The following is a 24,648-nucleotide window of genomic DNA, read 5'->3' as shown; positions in this document are numbered from 1 at the left end:
CGGGCCTCCAGAACTGTAGGAGAACTGATTTGTGCTGTTTTAAGCCACTAAATCTGTGGAAAGATGTTACTGCAGCAACAAGAAACCAATACAAAGTTTTTGATGAGTTTTTATTGTGAAATATTGGATTTAGAAAAAAGTACAAAATGTCAACGGTCAGATGTGTACATGTACAGTATTTCAATAGTCTATACATGTGAACAGCTTAACAGGTTCACTGCAGAATGCATATTTAGACCAATACAATCTAAAAAGGACTGCAATATTCACAGGCTATTAATACATAAATAACTGGAGCCAAAATGACCCTCACTGGTAAATGCTAATCAACAGCTGAAAGCAGCCTAAAAAGCACAATATACGGCACCATAGTATCTCCTTACAGGTCCACACTGAGAGGATATTAGGTCATTAGGTCAGTACACTACAGATCCAGGACTGGGACTCATTACTAATTTATACAATTGCAAAATAAAAATTAAGTTATAAAACCAGGTCATGGAATAAAGAGAGGCATTTAATTAGGACTAAATACTGTGAAGCCCCTAAAATGTTTTAGCCTCCGAATTTACAAAACTTAATTATTTAGACTGATTTCAATTTTTAATCGCTTACCTACAAAAAAGGGGAAGGGGCACCTTTCTTTTGTAGCAGCTCCAACAAGGTGTAAGAACTATTACACAGTTTATTTTAAAAACACAATGACCACTGTGGATTGACAAATGGCTATGAATCCAGAATACAAACAGTATAAAGAAAGGTAATGACTGTATTATGAATTTAGCAAATCCTGAAAACATTAAAATCTGTGTTAGGAAGGCATTAGCTATCATTGTTGAGAGTACTAAATTTAGGAAAATTATTGCATGAGATCTCATAAAAATAAACTGGTTTAATTTTTCCAAGTCTGACTGATTCAATATTTTACTATCACTTGAAAATTACCCTAGATTATATGTTTTCAAACTGGATAAAAAATTATTTGAAATCGGTTTAAAATGAAACTTTAGGAACAATCTACTGAAACATGAGTCATGTTAAAAACAATACAATCATCCTGTGTTCTGAGGAAAGAGGATAGGACATTCTTAGAAACCAATCTTCAAATCTGATAAATTTAATAACAATTTACTAAAAACAAATTTATCCTTGCCCATAAATTCCTAAGAGAAGGACACTTTCTACTACTGTACAGTATACCGGGCAATGTTTGATACTTTAAAAACAAACTGAAAAGTCTGAATTGGCATTTACTAAGTAGGAGATCAATTCTATCACAGGCTGAAAACCACTGGGTCAGAATGTAATTAGTCAATAATTTCTCCTAACCTATCCCACCCTACCCTTAACCTTTTACAGACAATTTATAGACTCTGATATAATTTTCTTATAAATAGTGCCTGAATCTTACAGTAGATTCCAATTTATTCAAAGATAATCACAGAATGATTTAAAAGATATTTAATTTTTCCAGATTTGCTTTAAACTTACAATTTAAGTATGGTATACATAAATATTAACTTAGATAACCACATATTATAGAGAAAGCAGATATATGGACCACTGAAGAAAATTTTTAATTTTAACAAAAGAAAAATAAAACATGTAACTCACAAAATATGAACATGAAGCCATATGACACAATAAAATTATTCTACCCATACTGATTTAAAATTAAATCTTTTGGGAACTATTTTAACATAATTCAATGAATTCAATGACCAACAGTTTCCCATAGCACACAGAAACAAACCACGAAATCATCTCAAGTCTAATGCATTGTCAGTTCTTAATGCAACCTCAAACATTTGACTAGCAACTTTTCCTTTTGAAATAGGCTTCTGTACATATGCATTTATATACAAACATTTATTAAACATGATTTTAAAACAAACCATATATACAAAAGATCAGCATTCCTATAAATAAAAACATTAGGTGGCAAAAAGGCACTTGTAAGTAAAAATCTACAGTAGTTTTTACAAAACAAACACATTTTACCTTGGATACTGTACAATAAACATTAATTCCTATACCAATAATGAAAATACTAGTTTACTAACTAATGTTAACAATGTAACTTTTAAAAACATATTTACATGTACTCTGAAGTCCATTTAATAAAAGCACCATGATTCTCTATTTCATGTTGATGAAAAGTATAAACACAAATACCAAAAAACCAGTGTTCACAATTTTTCATGTTCAAAAGTTTTTGTATTTCTGAATTGAAAACTGTTTATATGAAATTAGCATAGTGTAAAACAAAAAACAAACAAAAAGCCCTGATGTTCTGACTTCTGAAAACCATACCTACTCTATTATTGCATGTTGCATTTTATAAAGAGCACTAGTCATGCACTCCTTTACAACTGTTTAATACTATTGCTGGCAAAAAAAGTTCCTGGATATCAAATAATTAAAAAGTTACTTCAAACCAGTTGAAGTTTTATTTGAATGTTTTACAACTTAAAAAACGCTGTTTATCAATTACAAAAGTGAATCGGAAACACGCCAATTCATTTGGTGTGCAAAAATATTTTTTCACTACACAGAATTTAAGGGCTTCACAGAATTTTTTTCAAATTTTACATTTTCAGCAGAAGCACTTAACGAATAACCACTTTCTCAAGGGGATGTTAATATGCTTCCACTTTTGTCAAACTTTTTACCCTTTGACAACGCTGCAACCTGTTTGAGTAGCTCTCTGTTTTTGGCCTGTGGGAGACAAAAACGTTTACCATTAAAAATATTTCAAATATTAAGTCATGCTGAAGAATACACACTATCAGAATGAAAGAGGTGATATATTTAGGCTCATCTCTTTGATGTGTAGAAGGAAAACTTCAGATTGGTTTGTCAGCCCCCTTTGTAAATGTCCATATTGATGTGACTGTTGTCCAAAGATACAACTGGTTACAAAAAAAGCAACTTTAAAGTGAATCCATTTAAAAAGAGGGTCAAGTTTTTAAATACGGGGAAAATATTTCAGCTTTATTGTAAAAGCATGAAGCAAAAGCTATTAATATAAGTATTATTTTATAATGAATAAGATCAAATAATTCAAGTGATAATTTGAGACGACCATTTCCAGAACAACTACAAAGATCTTCATTTTGATGTGTATACCTATTTATAAAACATGCATAAGAGGTCCTTTTTGCAAAAATACCAACTTTATTGCTTTGCCCAACAGACTAGACTACTCTGTTAACGATACTTAATTTTTTTTGACGCACCCATCAGAACCACACCTTTCTGGTCTTTTTTGTTGTTGTTCCTTTAATTGGCATACAGTTATTTGGTACTGGTTTTGATATAATTTGAGCAGTTACACATTGTCACTGTGGCTTATGTTTAAAAATCATTTTCCTTTACAGGTCTCAAGATTTTTTGTTATCTAGACTTTTTTTAACCCTTTTTCTTCTAATTTTAGCATTTGTATGGCAAGGTAACACTGCCTTCTCAGTTTACCATCTTAAAGCAGTTTCATGAAATACAAACCTGTCTCAGGCTTTGTACTAAGCATCTCCCTCACCCTTCTGCAGTCAAATTCTCCCTAATTAATACCCTTGACGACCCCCAAAATGCAAATAACCTAGCTATCTTATATTTGCAAGTCAAATCATTTTTTAATGTTCTACTGCATGATTAACAGCATTTCTCTATTCCATGATTATTAAATAATTAAGGTTATAATTAGGAGTTTCAGTTTCAAATTCAATTTCAGAAAACCATAAAGGATCTAAAAGGATTTTTATTTTCCCTTTGGAACTAGTTTGAGAAACTCAGAGGACAAATCAATGAGAATGCCTGGCAGTTAGTGAAAGTCAAATATGCACACTCATTATCAATTGGTATATCACTCGGTTGACCATCCTAGTAAATACAGTAGTCATAAATTGTTTTCTTTTCATTGTTAGCTACATATATTACTTAATTTATAATAGACTCACTGGCTAAAACAAGGAATCTTAATAAATAAATTTTAAAATACAAACTAATGAAGGGCATAAAAAAAAGGAAATATTTGCAAAGTTGCTCCAGAGATCTCTGTCATATCTGTAAGCTACATTATGCAGAAGTGTTTACAATGACAGAGCAAATCATTAAAAAGTTAACTTTTAAACTACCTTTTCTCATTCATGATTAAAAAAATACACAAAATATTAAAGAGTTTATAATTGTCATATTCTAAGTATGAAATACAAGAACTCAAACGTTAGATATTACAAGGGTGGGGGAGAAGAGGGAGAGGGTGAGATAAATGGAAAGTAGCGTGGAGGCACACACACTAACATATGTGAACAGACAGCCAACGGGAATCTGCTGTGTGACTCGGGTAATCCAAACTGGGGCCCTGTGATAACCTAGAGGGGTGGGGATGGCAGCAGGTGGAAGGGAGATTCAAGAGGGAGGGGACTACACCTATGGTTAATTTATGTTGATGACAGACATCAAACCGATATTGTAAAGCAATCATCAACCAATTAAAAATAAATATTAAAAAAACATTAGGTATTGAAAGTTTTTCCTTTTAATTCTTTAGCAGCGAATTTTCAATCTGCACGTATTATTTAGTATCCTAATCACATCATTATAAATTTGCTGATAAATTATGTAAGAAAAAAGCCTTTAAGAAAAACCAACAGTCAGTTGCTAAAAGAAAACAAGTCTAAATCTTATTCTGATACAATTAAAATTCATTTATAATAGTATTTAATATATATGCATTAAAAACATTTTATCCTAGTATTTATTACGCACCACGCAAAAATCAATTATTTAAGAACTCTTAAGCAAGTTGAAAATGTTTAGTAATACTGGCCTAAAGGAAAGAACAAGTGGATTAAGAATCACAGATGCTTCTCTGATTCCTAGTTCTGCCATTTATCTGCTATGTAATTTGAAATTTATTTTCTCATATGTAAAACAGAACTCACACCATCTACCTCAACAGGGGTTGAAAGAACTAATCAAATATACAAAACACTTAGCCTAACACAGTGGTTGGTATACAGCTGGCACTCAAATGTTATTTCCCTTTGCCCTTTTATTATCTTATCCCCTAAATAAAGGTGTATTTTTTATTGGGTAGTCCTGATATTTCAGACAATTTGGTTACTGTTTGGTTGGTTGGGTTTTGTTAAGGGGTTTGTTTTTTCGGACAGTTTTTTTCTTGTGTTGCTCAGTGATTATTTTTCAAGCCTGGTAATTTCAAATGTTTTGAGAGCTATTCCGTTCCGTTCCGTTGCTCAGTCGTGTCCGACTCTATGTGACCACGTGGACTGTAGCCTACCAGGCTTCTCCGTCCATGGGATTCTCCAGGCAAGAATACTGGAGTGGGTTACCATTTCCTTCTCCAGGGGATCTTCCCGACCCAGGGATTAGAACAAGGTAAATTTTGTGCTTCAGTGTTCGGTTTCTTATCACAATAAGATGAGAAAAACAGTTCACTAAGAGAACCTTACTAGTACACGGTTAAAAGAGGATACTTAACTGTGACAGGTCACCAATAATAACACAAATAGGGAAGTGGTCTAACAGCAAGAATGAAACACAAAACCTGAGTAACCTGAGGTGGGAGACAGTGCAGAACAGGAGAAAGTATAGTTAAACCTGAGTTAGAAGATATAGGTTTCTATGCCACTTCTGACTACGCTTCCACAGTTTCATGTGTAAAAGAGGACACCACGTAACTCAAAGTTACACTAAAGTGCAAATAAGACAGCCTGTGTAAAATTATGTTGAAAATGTACACTTCTAAGTAATTATTAGTTATTATTCTGTGAAATTTCAGCTACCAACCAAGAGGTGGGCTAAGGATACTAAACAGACTAAAATGACAAAGAGAAGTCCCCTGTGCTTACAACTACAAAATGAAACAACGAACTGCTCTTCTGAAGAGTGAGATGTACTGAAGTTTAGCAAATTTAAGTACCGCTCACAGGTTTTTTGCTGTATCATTCTGAATTTATTCATGTTTTGGCTACTTCAAACTGGAGATCACCATGCAGATTTTATTTCCAGTAATCACTCAGCACTAATAACCGAATGAATAAAACAAAATAAAACTACTACTTGCTGGTGGATGAGAAATGATAATGTACAAGAAGCCTAGTATATGAAAAGGGCAAATCTCTCAGAAAAGAGGGCTGATAGGTATTTTCATAAATCACCACTCATTTGGCAAACTATCTGAATGTCTACTATGTGTCAGGTTCTACGAAAAGTTTGTCTTCACAATTCTTTGTAACAGTAAGATCAGCATTAGGACTAAACAACCTCTACCTTGAATTTCAACAAGTTCCTAAATCCACTTTACAATCTTACTCAATGTAAACTATGTTCAAAGAATGAAGAACACAAAACCAAAAGACAAGAACAGCAAATATCCCTTGGTGTTACAATGTTAAAAAAAAAAAAAAAAGAAAGCAGGGCAGTATTAATTCCTTCCTTCCCAAGCTGCACTCTCCCAACTAAGGGCCCAAAGTCTGTGTGCTGCCATCTTCTATGCTTTTAAGACAACAAACGCCAGAATGTACAAATCGATAGAACATGTAATTAACTTAGTGCGTCTGATTTCTAAATTCATGAGACCTGGTGAAAAGAGGCTTGAGAGGGAGAACCCGTGTCTCTGTTGGACGCTCTCCATCTCTGCGGGCCAGACCTCAGACACCACCCTCTGTCACTGTGGTGACTCCTGGCATCACCGTTCAGTTGTTCTATATACAGAAACCCTACTAAGTACACCCTGCAGTACTCTGAGGCTGGCTTGTACAGGATCCCTCCTGTGGATACTGGGAGCCCTATTTGCTGCTGCTGCTGCTTAGTTGTTTCAGTCATGTCCAGCTCTTTGCAACCCCAACGACTGTAGCCCGCCAGGCTCCTCTGTCCATGGGGATTCTCCAAGCAAGAATACTGGAGTGGATTAACATTCCCTGCTCCAGGGGATCTTCCCAACCCAGGGATCAAACCCAGGTCTCCCACTTTGCAGGCGGATTCTTTACTGTCTGAGCCACCAAGGAAGCCCAGAGCTCTGCTTGGCACTTTGGAAATCATAGTCCAAAGGTTAAATTGCACTCTTGGGCCTTGCATCTCTGCATGCAGCATGACTTTCCTTCACTTGAGGTCCCTAAAAATTGGTTTGTACCTCTACTTCTCCTCCCATTATCTGGGAGGAAACAGAAGAATAGCTACATAGTGTACTAAACTTAATTTTCACCTTAGTTTCATGAATCTGAAAACTCCATCTAAATTTCAGGCAAAAGTTTTCAGATTTAATCTACTGAATCCCCTCTATCAAGTGATTTCAAGCAACAACTTTTAATGGGAGCAGAATTAAAAACTATTATAAAGTCAGAATCAAAGCTGAAAGTGCTCTGGATATGCATAAAGTAGGGATACCAATATGACTCTAAGAGAAAGAATACTATCAACCAAGTTTAGCCATCCTTGCCTAACAGTTTATATAAATTATCTCATTTACCTGGAGTTGTTCCACTGTTTCTTTGTGAGCTTTTTCCATACTGTTCATCTTTGTTCTCAAGTTTGATTCTTGGTACTGAAAATCTGCCTTAAGTTCAGTTAACTGAAAGGTTAAAAAACATATAGATATATAAATATCCATATATATGCATATACACAATCTGATAAACAAAAACACATCATTTTAAATATTTTTAACAGTAAACTCACAATTCATAATAAAATGGAGAATAACAGATTCCTGCGTTTTGTAACTTATCTAAAATTTCTGTTTTGTGAAATGAATTCTAATTTACTAGTTTAACACTAATATTAAGATAATATTGAAACATCAGTAAAATTTTGAGAACTTGTTGTTTTTGTTTCTTTTTAAGGTAGCGTCACTGGACACAGAATTTGGCAACTGGTATGCCAACAGGAAAGCTTACTGGTTAATGCTCTGGAAAATGCTTCGGTTAAAACATACTTCACATATAAAAACAAAGTAAACAGTACAACTGGTTTCAAGTTAAAATAATCTTTCAATGACAGAAGAAAAAAGGTTCACACTGGACAAGTATGAAAAACAGAGAAACAGTTTTATCAACTGAAAGCTATATTGCTTTTCCTTTAAACTTTATGTCCAGAACTCCATATCTTTTACCACCTAAGATCTGAGGTAAAGATGGAAAACAAAGCACAGAAATACAACTAACATGGAATGAGAAAGGAAAGAGGGTTACTTTAAAATTTGCGCTTGCTGCTGCTGCTGCTAAGTCGCTTCAGTCGTGTCCGACTCTGTGCGATCCCATAGACGGCAGCCCACCAGGCTCCCCCGTCCCTGGGATTCTCCAGGCAAGAACACTGGAGTGGGTTGCCATTGCCTTCTCCAATTCATTAAAATGAAAAGTGAAAGTGAAGTCACTCAGTTCTGTCTGACTCTTCGTGACCCCATGGACTACAGCCTACCAGGCCCCTCCACCCATGGGATTTTCCAGGCAAGAGTACTAGAGTGGGGTGCCATTGCCTTCTCCAAAATTTGTGCTTAGACAACTTAAAAAAGTTAAGTGATTTGAGAAAGACAGCTAGTACATGACAATTTTTCTTCATAAATATAGATGGCCTAAAGATAAAATCTCATGACTTCACACTAAAAAATAAGTTGGTATTACATAATTTCAATAAAAGAACCAAGCAGAAGAAAGCTTCTGGTCATTTTTATTGATTGATTTTTATTATTATTTTTAATTAAAATATAGTTGCTTTTCACTGCTGTGTCAGTTTCTGCTGTGTAACAAGGTAAATCAGCCTTACATATATGTGTATCCCCTCTTTTTTGGATTTCCTTCCCATTTAGGGCACCACAAAGCACCAAGCAGACGTCCCTGTGCTACGGGTTCTCACTAGTTATCTACTTTATACACAGCAGTACAGTATAGTGATGTCAACCCCACTCCCACCTTTCCCCTTGGCATCGTATGTTTGTTCTTTACGTCTGCATGTCTGCTTCTGCTTTGCAAATAAGATCATCTTTACCACTTTCGTAGATTCTACATGCTTGTGGTTATTTTTAAATGTTTTCATTTAAGTTTTAAAGGATTGCAGGTTCTTTTCTGTAATTACCCAGTAATCACTAAACAAAGAAGTACACCAAAAAGAGAGAAAAGAAGTCACGGTGTCTTACATTCTGATTTTCTGAATAAAAGCTCTCGCTTTTGTCAAATTCAAAGAATAACTGAATTCTGCTTTCTATATTACAGAGGAATTCCTGTTCTGAAACGCCAGTTCACATCAGATAAACTATGATATCCTCATCTCTATATCGTCAGTTGCCTCCGTATTATTAATTTCTGAAAGATAAGAACATGTCTTTTTTTTATTATTCTTTTATTCTTCTGATCTAGTATGTGGCTGGCTGTAGAAATCACTGAATGAAGTGAACTAAATTTAAGAAAATAACAGACTGTCTTATACTTACATTGTAAGAAAAAGGTGTAAATATGTAGCTATTTTAGGCTTACAATTACTTTCCTCAAAATGCTGCGAATTCCCATGCCTATTAGTGTTTAAGATAAAAGGAACACTAACAAAAACAGAAAACTTTCACACAAATGCACTAACACAGGCTAGTCATGCTAGAAAAAGAACAACAAAATCTAAGGAAGCCAAAATTCCACAATTCATTACTACTTGGTTTTGGAAACATTGCTATTTTATAGTAAACTTACTGTTTTACTCAATTTTTATCTAGGTTAGTACAGATAGACCTGTCCTTGTGTAACAGAAATCCTCTAAAATTTTGAGTGTAAAACAAATTTTCATTAAAACTAACCTAAAATATTCTGTTGCTAAGCAAAAAGAACCATAAAAAATAAGACACTCATAATTTTGCTACTTTTATGTCAATTATAAACTTCATATATTGAATTTGCTTAAGGTAAGGTACAAATGTATAAAATAAATTTAAATCTGTTAACCATCAAGATGAGGGAAAATGTAATGTAAAAGTTACATTTCTTTACATGAATGTCACAAGTACAAGCCAACTCAGATTCAAGCATTACCGTGGATACTCAGAGGCAGCTATGTTCATAATTATGTCTTGTTTGTAATTTTAAGAATATTTTTAATATTTTCCTATTGCAATAATGTTTGAAGTAGGTCAAACTAGATAATCCAGGACCATAAAAGTAAGTACAGAAGTAGGTTCTACCCTCAAAGATGACCAAACCCCAGTAATAGCAGCTATGAGCACTTATACAGGGACATTACATTTTCATTTAATTACAATCATCCCATGAGACAGTGTTAATACTCTCATTTTAAAATGACAAAATTGAGGCCTAAAGAGGTAAAATTCAGCTCAAGTGCACAGAGAAAGTATTACAACTTTTTATTAAACAGACTATGTATTTGATATTCCTCTTGAGCTAACTTATACAGCTCCAATAAGTAGACTTACTTTCCATCTTATATATAATCACCATCACATAGGAAATTCCCATAGTATTAATTTTCACCAGTTATCTGTTCCTGACTGAAATAGATAATTAGTACATAAAAGAATGCATTCAATTACTTTCTTTTATCAAAAGAATTGACACAATATTCATTTATATCTCGTTTTCAAATTAAGACATTAGACCTAACTTTAGATTTCTGGCTTAGTGAAACTAATATCCAGAAATTATTAGAATTTTATAGCCCTCAACTAATTCTGAGAACTAAAATTCCGAAATACTGTTTTTATGTATCATCATTAGATGGCTTAGGTTCCAACTTGCACTTCTGTGTCTTGTAAGAATCATGCACAACACACATTACCAAGTTATTAAAGAAAGGCTAATAAAATTTGCAGTTATCAAGCAACAGTCAAGATGTAAATCTTACCAGGCTTCAGTGAACCATGTACTTACCTTTTTATCTTTTTCTAAAATGGTCTGGTCTCTCTGCTGTAAAAGACGTTTAAGTGACATCACTTCTTCTTTCAGTTGACTTATAAGGACAAAATTGTCTGTTCCCCCACTATCTGCTGACTGATTTATAGAGCTACTAAAAAGAAAAAAGCAAAACACAGTTAAATGAAGTAGAAGGAAAATTAGCAGGTGTTCAAATTGCATAAATTAGACAATTCCACAAACATCCTTAAGGCTAATGCAAAAAAATATGTACCTGACAGAAATGGATGCAACTGGCAAATTACCTTACTAATGGCACACATTACATACACCTGCAGAAATATAATTCAGTATTAGCTTTTAGGGGGTCAATACTTCTAGTGTAAAGCAATAGGCAGCCAATTTGTACAGTAACATCAGCAAACTTTTGGCTAATGAACTAAAACAAAGTCACTCTCATAATACTTTAAATCTAAAAACATTTTCCAAGCAGGCCAATCTCAAATACCACAATTAGTTTTGTGTTTCACTGAAGAATAATTAAGATAAAGAGAATTCAAACTTTTTTCAAAACCCAAATTTATGCCCCAAATAGAATAAGTGCCACTTTCTTATTACTAAAATTAAGTTAAAAATTTTAACTGATTATGTTTACTCTTCGAGGTGACTCAAAGAAGTCAATGTAGAAGATAAATGTTTCTATTCTTTTACCTAGTAATAACTGGCAACCAGCCATAATTGTTCAACTAAGTTGAATCTTCACAGCACTAAAGGAATTCATTTTTACCTATCTCCATTAGATGGCTTAGATTCCAATTTGGGCTTTTTCTTTGGAGTTTCATTCTGAATTGCTGCAGAGGGTTTATGGCTGAAACCAAACATTAATAAAAATAATTAGAGTAAAAAGGGAAGGGGCACCAAAGGAAAATTTATTTTTCTTCCCCTAAAGCATTACTGAACATCAATTTTTTTAAAGCCTAAGTAACAAAGTTAAAGAAATGCCACATTTTTAAAAATACATGTCGAAGTATTTCAGGAAATATACTAACATATTTACCTCTGTTTCCACAGTCCCTGTTCTTGTTCTGGACTCAGATTGCTGATTCTGAAAAATACACAAATGACATCTAGTAACAGCATTTATTTAAATAAAACATCAACATTTTAACAGCATTCTTCCCAATGGAAACAAATGATATATGTTATGCTCTTTTGTTCAATGAAAGGCATATTCAACTAAGTTTTCAGACTAAGCTAATATACACTGAATAAATCACATTTTAATAAAATAAATTCTAATCAAATGACTACTGGCCATCTTGTTTAAGAAAAGTACAATGATAGGGACTAAATTTTCTTTTTAATTAGGATTTTTATAATTCAATTTAATATATTAAGGGGTAGGGTATATGAGCATGAAAACGAAAGTAACAGGGTTCTATAATGATAAAGTCTGAAAATCACCCTACTTAGGCTACCCTTAATATTTTAGACAGAAGATATTTTATCTTAAAGTTAAGGCCTTCCTAATAATCCAACGTGGAGATGAATTGGAGTAACTCAAGTATCAGACTAAACCAGGAAATAATCTGAATTTCTTTCTTTCCTAGTTTTCCGAAGAATCCTCTCCTCCAAAGTCTCCAGTCTTTCATTAGGCTGTACTCTAGAGCAGTAAAGCTGCAAACATTGGGATATCTCACAGAAACAAGTGATTTTATTTTCCTTATAATTACTGCTGCTGTTTTGTCACTAAGTCATGTCCGACTTTTACGACTCCATGGACTAGCCTGCCATGCTCCTCTGTCCATGGGATTTCTCAGGCAAGAATACTGGAATGTGTTGCCATTTCCTTCTCCAGGGGATCTTCCTAACTCAGGGATAGAACTTGCGGTCTCCTGCTTGGCAGGCGGACGGATTCTTTACCACTTAGCCACCTGGTAAGCCCTTTATAATCATAAGGGATTTGATTGAGGTCATATCTGAATGGTCTAGTGGTTTTCCCTACTTTCTTCAATTTAAGTCTGAATTTCCCAATAAGGAGTTCATGATCTGAGCCACAGTCAGCTCCTGGTCTTGTTTTCGCTAACTGTATACAGCTTCTCCATCTTTGGTTGCAAAGAATATAATCAATCTGATTTCGGTGTTGACCATCTGGTGATGTCCATGTGTAGAGTCTTCTCTTGTGTTGTTGGAAGAGGGTGTTTGCTATGACCAGTGCATTCTCTTGACAAAACTCTATTAGCCTTTGCCCTGCTTCATCACACGCTAGTAAAGTCATGCTCAAAATTCTCCAAGCCAGGCTTCAGCAGTATGTAAACCGTGAACTCCCAGATGTTCAAGCAGGTTTTAGAAAAGGCAGAGGCACCAGAGATCAAATTGCCAACATCCGCTGGATCACGGAGAAAGCAAGAGAGTTTCAGAAAAACATCTATTTCTGCTTCAGTGACTATGCCAAAGCCTTTGACTGTGTCGATCACAATAAACTGTGGAACATTCTGAAAGAGATGGGAATCCCAGACCACCTGACCTGCCTCTTGAGAAACCTGAATGCAGGTCAGGAAGCAATAGTTAGAAATGGACATGGAACAACAGACTGTTTCCAAATAGGAAAAGGTGTACGTCAAGGTTGTATATTGTCACCTTGCTTATTTAACTTATATGCAGAGTACATCATGAGGAACGCTGGGCTGGAAGAAGCACAAGCTGGAATCAAGATTGCCGGGAGAAATATCAATAACCTCAGATATGCAGATGGCAGAAAGTGAAGAGGAACTCAAAAGCCTCTTGATGAAAGTGAAAGAGGAGAGTGAAAAGGTTGGCTTGAAGCTCAACATTCAGAAAACAAAGATCATGGCATCTGGTCCCATCACTTCATGGGAAATAGATGGGGAAACAGTGGAAACAGTGTCAGACTTTATTTTTTGGGGCTCCAAAATCACTGCAGATGCTGATTGCAGCCATGAAATTAAAAGACGCTTACCCCTTGGAAGGAAAGTTATGACCAACCTTGATAGTATATTAAAAAGCAGAGACATTACTTTGCCAACCAAGGTCCGTCTAGTCAAGGCAATGGTTTTTCCCGTGGTCATGTATGGATGTGAGAGTTGCCGAAGAATCGATGCTTTTGAACTGTGGTGTTGGAGAAGACTCTTGAGAGTCCCTTGTACCACAAGGAGATCCAACCAGTCCATTCTAAAGGAGATCAATCCTGGATGTTCATTGGAGGGACTGATGCTAAAGCTGAAACTACAATACTTTGGCCACCTCATGCGACGAGTTGACTCACTGGAAAAGACTCTGATGCTGGGAAAGGTTCGGGGCGGGAGGAGAAGGGGACGACAGAGAATGAGATGGCTGGATGGCATCACCGACTCTGTGGACACGAGTTTGAGTGTACTCCGGGAGTTGGTGATGGACAGGGAGGCCTGGCGTGCTGTGATTCATGGGGTCGCGGAGAGTCAGACACGACTGAGCGACTTAACTGAACTGAACTGAAGCCCTTTATAATTACTATGACAGTACTACTTCTTTTGCATTATGCCACAATGCTATTAACCACTTAATAACTCACCATGAAATGTCCATACCTTTCTCCCGTATTTTCTCATTAGCAAATCCTTCACTAACCTCTAGATTATTCATTCAACACATGCAGAGCATCATCTCCTATGTATGTATCAGACACCATGTAAAATGCTGACCCTTGAACAATATGGGGCTTTGGAGGCATTGATACTCCAAGCAGTTGAAAATCTTTGCACAGTCAGTCCTCCATTTAGGAGGTTCTGCATCTAGATTCAATCAACCACAGATCACAAACTGTAGTAAATATTTAGTAAAACAAAACAAAATCTGAGTATATAAGTGGATCTATGCAGTTTAAACTTGTTGTTCAAGGGTCTACTTGAACCTTATACAACGTAAGAGGTGTTAAGATGACCTGGGCTATGCTACCTTTTGCAACTTACTAAAAATCCCTGAGCCTCAGTTACCTCATCTGTAAAATGGATATAATACACAGCTTATAGGGAATATGAGAATTAAATGAGTTATGTTTGTAAAACAGTACAGTGCTACATACGCAATAGAAATATGTACGTGTTTGTGTGTGTCTATAAAATTTATTGCTGTTGTAGCTGTAGAAGTTTTTTAACCATGTTCTTAAGAATCAGCTATAAATAAATAAGCCAGGGAAACAACAGCTGAAATTCTATCAACCTGAGCTATTCTCTACTTATGGTGGGAAACAGCAACCCTACTGAGGAATTCAGTTGCCATTTTCTCTTACAAATTTCATTAAAAGCATTGGCAAGTCATATCCATTGACAAAGTCCAGACCTTGAAATGAGAAAAATCACAATAGTGACTTAATAGAAATACTTGGAATCTCAGCTTTCTGAGGTGGGCATTTCTTGTATCCATATTAACCTGAGTTTCTTCCTTCCTCCAACCCCCATCAATTTATATCACAATATGTAAACTGTCTGTAATCATCCTCATGCACTGAATTTCAGATATGGCTCCACCAACTGGTTGCCTACTCATCACTTACAAAATAGTATTTACATTTCTTAAATAATCAAAAGACAAAAAATCAATCTATTCTCTTTCCCTTTACTTTTGCAACCTGTCATTCTTTCAAAAGATTAAGCTACTGTGACAATGTTATATCTTAATAAACACAATGTATGTGTGTCCTTTCACCTCATGCTAGAACAAATTTATCCGTTAAGGACAAGGAAAAGAGATATTTCAGCTGAGTCTGAGAAGTAGGTCTGCCAGTTACGATATTTTTTTTTTCGTATTTTTCCCTAAAGCAAAAAGTGAAAATAAGGAAGATTTATGTTCCTTTGCTCCTTGAAACTCTCCGATAAAGAGATCAGACTTCAAAGTAGCCAGGTTAGAAGGCACTATGTAATCTACCACTGCTGCATTCAGAAAGCACTACAGCACAGTGACAAATGAAAAATGGCTGGAGAAGCAAACAGTATCAGTGCCTCAATGAACTCCCATAATCTTTGTGCTTGCCTAAAGTTTAGAGTCAAACGCTGTTTATTAGACAGACCTATAAAATATCATCCGTGTTCCTAACTATGGCAGGCATCAGTTTTCTGTACATGAAACTATGTTTTGACTACCTAGAACTTGAAAAACATTCAGAGAAATTTGAAAAAATATAATAAATTCTCCTGAAACTCAGTGTGTATCATGTCCTGTTTTTCTGCATTTTAATTTTTGTGTTTAATTTGCATTTTAATAATCTTGATTTCCCATGAAGACTAAAGCCACACTTAAAAAAAAAAAAAACCTTCACACACATTAAGGGTTACTATATTACTACTATTTAACTCTTCTTCCCAAGGCAATTTAAAAATCAAAGAGCGGATATTTGAATAGAGTTCCTGTTTTTAAAAACAGCAAAGTACCACTAGTCAGAAAGATTTTTTTCTCACGTTTTGGGAATCTTCTATCATGGTCACAAATGATAGTGTTACAGTCTGTTCTCCAAAAATATGAAATACATTTCCCAGTCACCCGTTAAAATTTATTTTAACTAAAACATGTTAATAGTAACTGCTGTTGCTGCTAAGTCGCTTCAGTCGTGTCCAACTCTGTGGACCCCACAGACAGCAGCCCACCAGGCTCCCCGTCCCTGGGATTCTCCAGGCAAGAACACTGGAGTGGGTTGCCATTTCCTTCTCCAATGCAGGAAAGTGAAGTCACTCAGTCATGTCTGACTCTTTGCAACCCCACGGACTGTAGCCTACCAGGCCCCTCCATCCACGGGATTTTCCAGGCAAGAGTGCTAGAGTGGGTTGCCATATCTTTCTCCAAATAGTAACTGAGGCAAATGTAATTTTTACAAGTAAAATCCTAACGATTCTTTGGATATTGAGGTTTTTGAAAACATGAATCCATGAAATATTAACTGTGTACTTGTATTCTGACTTCATTAATGATCATAATTTTATAGTAATTCCTGAAATGGCCAATCTTCACATTTATGGTAAACAACTAAACACAATCACTATGTATAATTCAGTAAGCTGAATAAAGTGAGGAAATAGCCCTCGACACTCAAGAAGCTTACCACATACTAAACTAGTATACAGCTGCCGTTGCTGCTGCTAAGTTGTGTCCAACTCTGCGACCCCATAGACGGTAGCCCACCAGGCTCCCGCGTCCCTGGGATTCTCCAAGCAAGAACACTGGAGTGGGTTGCCATTTCCTTCTCCAATGCATGAAAGTGAAAAGTGAAAGTGAAGTCGCTCAGTTGTATCCAACTCTTCGTGACCCCATGGACTGTAGCCTACCAGGCTCCTCCGCCCATGGGATTTTCCAGGCAAGAGTACTGGAGTGGGTTGCCATTGCCTTCTCCAGTACACAGCTAGTATTTACAAAAAGTTAAACACCAAAATCAGGTATTAAAATGCCACAGAGGACTTTGGAAAACACGCTTTCAAAGTACTTACTTATGATGGCTACTGCTGTGACGATGGTGGTGATGATGGTGGTGGTGGTGGTGTTTTGCATGATGCTGGTCTTTCTCAGTAAGAGATGAAGATGATGAATTTGAATGTGAAGATCCAAGGCTCTTCCTTTGTTCTTTTGTCTTCTGTAAAACTCTCTTGTATGATAAAGTACAAAGCCAGCATAATAACTTCCCATCAACCTTTTAAAAGACAATACTTACATTAGATTAAATGTACCTGTAACTGGCTATAAGTGAAACCAGGTGAGGAGAAGCTGTTCAACCTCTGACTCTCTCTCTCCCCACAGATTTTTGCAAATTGGAAGTAAAATTAGACTTCTTGAATCTTGGGGAAATGCTTGTTTAGAGGCTCACAAAATGGCAAAGGATGATACATGAACATCCATTAGTTTGATGAATTTGAATTTATAGAGAGAAATTTCTTATTACTGGAAAATAAACATAAATTGAGGACAGATATATTTCAAAGAAACCTTATCTAAGCACTAACCTGAATTCTTAAGTCACTGTTATTACTAAAAAAACAAAGTATCTATCATGACAGCAAAACTGTTAATTTATAGAAAAAAGGAGATTGAATGACACAGAACCAGTTTTCATTCATAAATTCACAAGCTAAAAACTATGGCCCCCCTCAATCAACTTGCAGCACTATTGTGATCATTCACCCACATACATCTCTCCTTCTCTCTTTAGTCACTAAGTCGTGTCCAACTCTTGCGACCCCATGGACTGTATAGCCTGCCAGGCTCCTCTGTCCATGGGACTCTCCAGGCAAGAATATTGGAGTGGGAACCCACATGCACAGAGCAACACAAAATTTGTGTAGCTGGACTGCAAATGTTCCCAGATGAGGTTGAACAAGGTGATGTTCTGCGGCCTTTTTCAGCTCTCACATTATAAACAAGTATCCTTTTCACAGTCTATTTAGTGTTTTTTATTGTTTTTTGGTTGTTGTTTTATTGTGTTTTACTGTTTTTTTATTGGTGATTTCACTGTTAACATTGTCCCCAAGTGTAATGCTAAAGTGATGTAGTGTTCCTAAGCACAAGGTGGTTGTGTACCTTACGTGGAAAAACTGTTGTTCATTTGCTAAGTCATGTCCGACACTTTTGTGACCCATGAACTGTAGCCCACCAGGCTCCTCTGTCTATGGGATTTCCTAGGCAAGAATACTGAAGTGCATTGCAATTTCCCCCTCCAGGGGATCTTCCCAACCCAGGGATCAAACCCATGTCTCCTGCATTGGTATACAGATTCTTTATCACTGAGCCACCCGGGAAGCCCTTATGTGGAAAGCACCTGTGTTAGGTAAGGTTCAATCAGGCAGTTATAGTGCTGTTTGCTGAGTTCAATGTAATCAATCAACAAAGTATATTAAGTAAAGTGTCTTTAGAGACATATACAAAACAGGATTAGATACTGACTGACTCTACCACATTGTGACCAGAGGCAGGAACCTAATCCTGTATTGCCCTAGGAGCCACAGTTCAGTATTCACTAACTCAGTGTTCGCAGCAACTTTATAGAACAAAACTACGACAAACAATGGAAGTCCACTGTATGCGTATCAATGGGGAGGAAAGGAGATTTCTTTCCAAAATTATTAAGATTAAATCTATAAAAATTAGGTTTCTATCTTCTATTTGTTCACACAAGAAGTGCTAAAGGGACATGTTTTCCAACTAGGGTACACATATTGCTGTGAAGGGACCTGGGAGAGCCCCTCAAAGTGACAGTCATCCTTCAAATCCATTGATACTGACAGACATCAGGAAGCCTGAGTCAATGCTCAGCAGAGGAATGTCACACACACACGCACATTTTTTAAGTTACTACAGGTATAGGAAAAAAAAATGATACAAACTATGAGCCTCAAAACAAAAGGCACATGACTAACTTAGAAACACATATACGCTGAAGTGCCATCAGGTATTTTTTCACACTAGCAATATGAAGTAACCAGCAAAAGGTTAAGTAGCTGAAAGGATTTAAAAGCAGTCAGCAATTTTTCCACACAAAATGTTGGATAGCCAAATAGTACAGAATAGTCATCACAGAATACTTTTTAAAGTATGTGTGCTATGTTTAGTCACTCAGTTATGTTCAACTTTTTGCAACCCCATGGACTGTAGACCGCCAGGTTCCTCTGTCCATGGGGATCCTCCAGGTAAGAACACTAGTGAGCTGACATGCCCTCCTCCAGGGGATCTTCCCAACCAGTGTTGGAACCCAGGTCTCCCACATTGCAGGCAGATTCTTTATCGTCTGAGCCACCAGGGAAGCCCAAGATACTGGAGTGGGTAGCCTATCCCTTCTCCAGGGGATCTTCCCGACCCAGAAAGCAAACTGGGGTCTCCTGCAATGCAGGTGGATTCTTTACCAGCTGAGCTACCAGGGAAGTCCCCTTTTCAAAATATAGTAACCTTGATTGCTGGGAGAAATATCAATAACCTCAGATACGCAGATGACACCACCCTTATGGCAGAAAGTGAAGAAGAACTAAAAAGCCTCTTGATGAAAGTGAAAGAGGAGAGTGAAAAAGTTGGCTTAAAGCCCAACATTCAGAAAACTAAGATCATGGCATCTGGTCCCATCACTTCATGGGAAATAGATGGGGAAACAGTGGAAACAGGAAACCGTGTCAGACTTTATTTTTCTGGGCTCCAAAATCACTGCGGATGCTGATTGCAGCCATGAAATTAAAAGACGCTTACTCCTTGGAAAGTTATGACCAACCTAGATGGCACATTAAAAAGCAGAGACATTACTTTGCCAACCAAGGTCTGTCTAGTCAAGGCTATGGTTTTTCCAGTGGTCATGTATGGATGTGAGAGTCGGACTGTGAAGAAAGCTGAGCACCAAAGAATTGATGCTTTTGAACTACGGTGTTGGAGAAGACTCTTGAGAGTCCCTTGGACTGAAGGAGATCCAACCAGTCCATTCTAAAGGAGATCAGTCCCGGGTGTTCATTGGAAGGACTGATGCTAAAGCTGAAACTCCAATACTTTGGCCACCTCATGTGAAGAATTGACGCACTGGAAAAGACTCTGATGCTGGAAGGGATTAGGGGCAGGAGGAGAAGGGGACAACTAAGAATGAGATGGCTGGATGGCATCACCAACTCGATGACAAGAGTTTGAGTGAACTCTGGGAGTTGGTGATGGACAGGGAGGCCTGGCGTGCTGTGATTCATGGGGTCGCAAAGAGTCGGACACGACTGAGTGACTGAACTGAACCTTGATTGATCAAGATGAATCTACATATGATGCCAACAAGGAGACAATGTACTCTTTGTGCACTATCATCTAACCACCTGCTTTCAGGGACTCAATGAATACATCGAGCTTCAGTAATGTATTAATCATAAAAACTTCCAACTTGTTTGTGATGTATTTAATTTCTAGGAGATATCATAACATAAATAAAACATACCTTTCTTCTTCCTTCCTCCTTCCGATCAAAAGCACATTGCTGTTTGCACTGCTCACAAGTCTGAGGTGGTCCATATTTTTTTTCTGAATTGGTGCAACGCTGACACTTTGTACCAATAAATGCTGCAATTATGTTACAGTACTGACAGGGCTTAGGCTGAAAAAAACAGATATGTGTTTTCTTTAACTGAGACATTTAAAAATACTAAAATTTTGGTGCATATCCTAATCTCAGTGTACAGGACATATTTCAGGAGTTAATTAAGGAAATGTCATAATAGGTGAAAAAATTTGTTAATTAAGTTGCTCTATCATAGTCAAAGTCATTTATTTCTAGACTCATGAAACTTTTTACTCTGTTAAGTAGTTAAATAAGACCATGAGAAATGTATTTATGATTCACACAGTATGTTATATAATACAAAAGCTACATGTAAAAAAGTTCCAATCAAAGGCACACACTAATAGAATAGATTCATATATCCATATTTGAGGGAAAGAATCTAACTTAATATCCTGTTAGTTTAATTACTTTATCATTTATTCAGCATACATTTAACAGTTCTCATCATATGTAAGTACAGATGATACAAAGAACAGATGAGTTTTCAACTAAAAAAAATTTGGCACAAGCATATTCAACTATAACAAACATACCTTGGTTTTCTTTCATATTCAAGACAAGTCAGATTTTAGAAAGTCTTAAGGCCAGCAATTTTACTAATCATGATTGTAATATACCAATAATGAGTGCAATAACATAAAAGAATTATACTAGGATAACTTCTCGACTTTTGAGACTAAATGCCTGAACACTGTGCCATATGCAAAAACTGTCAGAGGTTCTGAGGAAGGGGGAAAATATAATTATGCAAATTATGAATATGTAGCTTCTCTAAAATCAGGAGTTTGTTATATTTGACTCTTTAAAGAATAAGACCATAAACGCCACACTGAAATTCTATATATATGAACACGCACATAATATGACTGTTTTAAAATGGTGTCTTCCCAGTTGACCCTCTACAGAAAGTTTCTTTCCTGAAATATTCTGCTACTTTGAAACATTTAAGAATACAGCAATGTATTTTTTTAAAAGGTGAATCTTTGTGAAAACATTAACAGATCAGTAGCAATAAGATGAAAATATAAGATATACTTACAGTGCCAAATTGCTTCACATTTTGAGCACACTTCTTACAAATTGTATTAGTTTTGCTGAAAAGGAAATTGTATATGGATGATGAAACTTACGTAGCACAATGTTGAACTAAAGCAAGTAGTCAAAGTGTACTATCAGTAAAAGTGTACTATTTGCTTTAGTAGTACTTAAAACATATTCTAACACAGAGCAAGAATTTTTCAAAAATACCAACATAAGATCTTTTCAGGGCTGTATATTATCTAAGTTTACTCCTCTTAATTAAGATAAACGCTTTTATTGCACATTTTAAATGGAAACAAAACTAAAATTCTATCGTTTCCTACTCAGTTCCAAAATCTTCACACTGGCCACTATGTATGCACAGCATCAGTGCCTACGTAACCTTCCACTGTTCGCTCTTCACTATTATGATGCTTATACCTACTTGTGAAGAAATTATTATTCATCATTATTCTTTTCATAAGCTCTTCTATGGGTACTGAAGCTCTAACAGGAATCACTCCATTATATATGTGTTTTTCTTCCACTGGTGACAAGTTACTAGACTTTGCTATAGACCTTTCCTCAAGTCCAAGTCAACACTAATGTTCTATCTTTTTAAGTGTTTTTGATATGGGCCATTTTTAAAGTCCTTACTCAGACTTTAAAACTGTGTTTTGGTTTTTGATGACCTCAAGGCATGTTGGATCTTAGCTCCTTCATCAGGGATGGAACCTGCACCCCCTGAATTGGAAGGCACTTAACCAACAAACTACAGAAGATGAGCCAGTCACTTTTTTTTTTCCCCACATCTTAACAATAACAATTGATATTTACACTTTGCATAGTTTATTTTTTATTTCCTCAGGTATAAAATATAGCTGTAAATTACTCATTAATTTTTGGTGAACATTCTCTCTCCTACTATGCAGGAACATGTAGAAAGTGCTTACAACTAAATTTTTGAGAAACTAAAGCATTTTATTTAAAAAAGCTTTAATATATATATGGGGTTACAAGTCTCAAGTATTCCTTACAGACAACACTTTGCCTTTAACAATCAAAAACTGTTCAATATACAAACCTCTCTTGTTGAAATTCTGATCTGCAGTAAGTACATTTTACAATAGGATGTGCAATCCGACATTCCTGTAATAAGACAATATATTAGTCAGTATCTATCTCGAAGTCCCAAATTTCACTTTTCTGGTGGAAAATTATTACTCAACCTAATCAAATGCCTGAAACGTCAATAAAATCTGTTCCCCAACAAAGACAATTGAGTGATTTTATCAAATAAGTGGCCAATTACAGCATAATTCCTTAGGGAAGGCTTAGGTGTCTTTGTCTTTATTAGATGTGAGGGGTACTCAACAGATGAAAATTACAGAAAGCTGTCAGGGCCGACCCCAAGGACTGGTTAAATGTGAAACTACTTGTTATTTTGCACCGTCGCTCACAGACAGCATCCCGGTTTTAATGGGATGGGAGGAGCTCCAAATCTTAGAGCATTCTGTTCCCAAGCCAGACGCTTCGCTTTCCCGGACAGGGAAGGAGGATGCCATCAGCTCTGCGGCTTCGGGTTCCTAGCAAGAAAGTGCAAACACCGTCCTCTGCCTCCCGATGGAAGGAGAGGACAGACCAGACAGAAAACCGAGAGGAAAACGTCTCCACCCCGGGGTCTCTGCGGCATAGACAGGTGGCTGCCTCACGCAGCCCCACCCCGAGACCCCCTCAACGTTGCTGGGGCCCGGACCCTTCTCGGGCCGCCTGGAAGAGGGCAGGGCTCTGTCCTCCTCTCAGGGGCTTTCCCAGCGGATGCCCAGGTCCTCGGAGAACTGGGTCTCTGGGTGAGGAGGCGAGAACTCCAATCCCCCAAGACGCCAGCGAGGAGAGACAGAGAAGGGGGTGCTGCAGTGCCACACGGGCACCCAGCTCCCTCGGGCCACGGCCGAGGAAACCCCGCCCGCCCGCCACCCAGCGCCCACGGACCTTGCAGAGCTGCTGGCCCTGGGAGAGCTCCTCGAAGGGATAGCGCTGGGTGCACTTGGTGCAGGCGTACAGGGCCGAGGCCGCCATCCTGCTCCTCAGCCTCCTCCTCTACCGCCGCCCGCTCCGAGGCGGGGCCCCACGGGGAACTCGGGCGCCGCCGCCGCCGCCTCCGCCCGGCCCGCGCGGGCTCCTCCTCCTCCCCCTCCCTCGGCCTCGCGCCCACCAGACCCTCGCAGCCAGAGCCCGAGGCCCCGCGGCCGCAGCCGTCTCCCTCCGCCTCCACTTCCGCCCCAGCCCACCCAGTGACGCCGTCCCAGCCGCTCCCGCTTAGGCCCCGAGAGCGGCGGAGGGAGACGAAGCAGGGAGTTTCGCTGCGGTTTAGCTGCGCGGCAGCAGATCCGCTTCCTCTTCGGCCTCCCCTTCCCCACCCCTGATTGGCTGAGGCGGCGACTGCGTCACTCGGCCGCCCCGCCTAGCTTCTGACCCCCGCTACGCCAGGCGCGCCCACAAAGGGAGACGTCGCTGGCCAATAACAGCCAGACGCCGTCAGCGCGCGAAAGCAGCTTTAAACTCGCCCCGCCCCGAGGCCCCGGTCGCGGCTATTTCCAGCAGCCAGTCCCAGGTTTGCGTGGGAGCTCCCCAATCTAATTGGGCAGTTGTTTGTGGAGGTTTACTCTCTGCCCCGACTTTTTTTTTTTTTTCTCCCCTTGACTTCCATTG

General features: G+C 37.6%; 1 protein-coding gene across 3 annotated transcripts; it reads right to left on the bottom strand.

The window, feature by feature from the left end:
* Positions 1 to 866: 866 nt before the first annotated feature.
* On the bottom strand, positions 867 to 24,221 carry FAM76B (family with sequence similarity 76 member B). Of its 3 annotated transcripts, none has more exons than XM_055422912.2 (10): positions 23,929 to 24,221; positions 23,021 to 23,085; positions 21,956 to 22,010; positions 20,794 to 20,949; positions 17,339 to 17,538; positions 11,923 to 11,970; positions 11,653 to 11,733; positions 10,884 to 11,019; positions 7,490 to 7,591; positions 867 to 2,718 (listed from the first exon to the last, which is right to left on the bottom strand). In XM_055422912.2, exons 1-10 carry the CDS (start codon positions 24,013 to 24,015, stop codon positions 2,629 to 2,631), a joined length of 1,020 nt encoding a protein of 339 aa, XP_055278887.2. In that variant the 5' UTR covers positions 24,016 to 24,221; the 3' UTR covers positions 867 to 2,628. The 3 variants fall into 3 exon arrangements, with proteins under 3 accessions (XP_055278887.2, XP_055278888.2, XP_088699022.1); XM_055422913.2 differs by having other exon boundaries at positions 10,884 to 11,016; XM_088842896.1 differs by lacking the exon at positions 23,929 to 24,221 and adding an exon at positions 23,397 to 23,909.
* Between the last annotated feature and the right edge of the window lie 427 nt (positions 24,222 to 24,648).

The sequence above is a fragment of the Moschus berezovskii genome, chromosome 14 (genome assembly GCF_049115385.1).
Source record: "Moschus berezovskii isolate FMDL1 chromosome 14, NW_MosBer_1.0, whole genome shotgun sequence".
In the NCBI taxonomy this organism is placed as follows: Eukaryota; Metazoa; Chordata; class Mammalia; order Artiodactyla; family Moschidae; genus Moschus; species Moschus berezovskii.
Note: the sequence above shows the minus strand (reverse complement) of the source record. Positions and strands in the feature narration are given on the sequence as shown.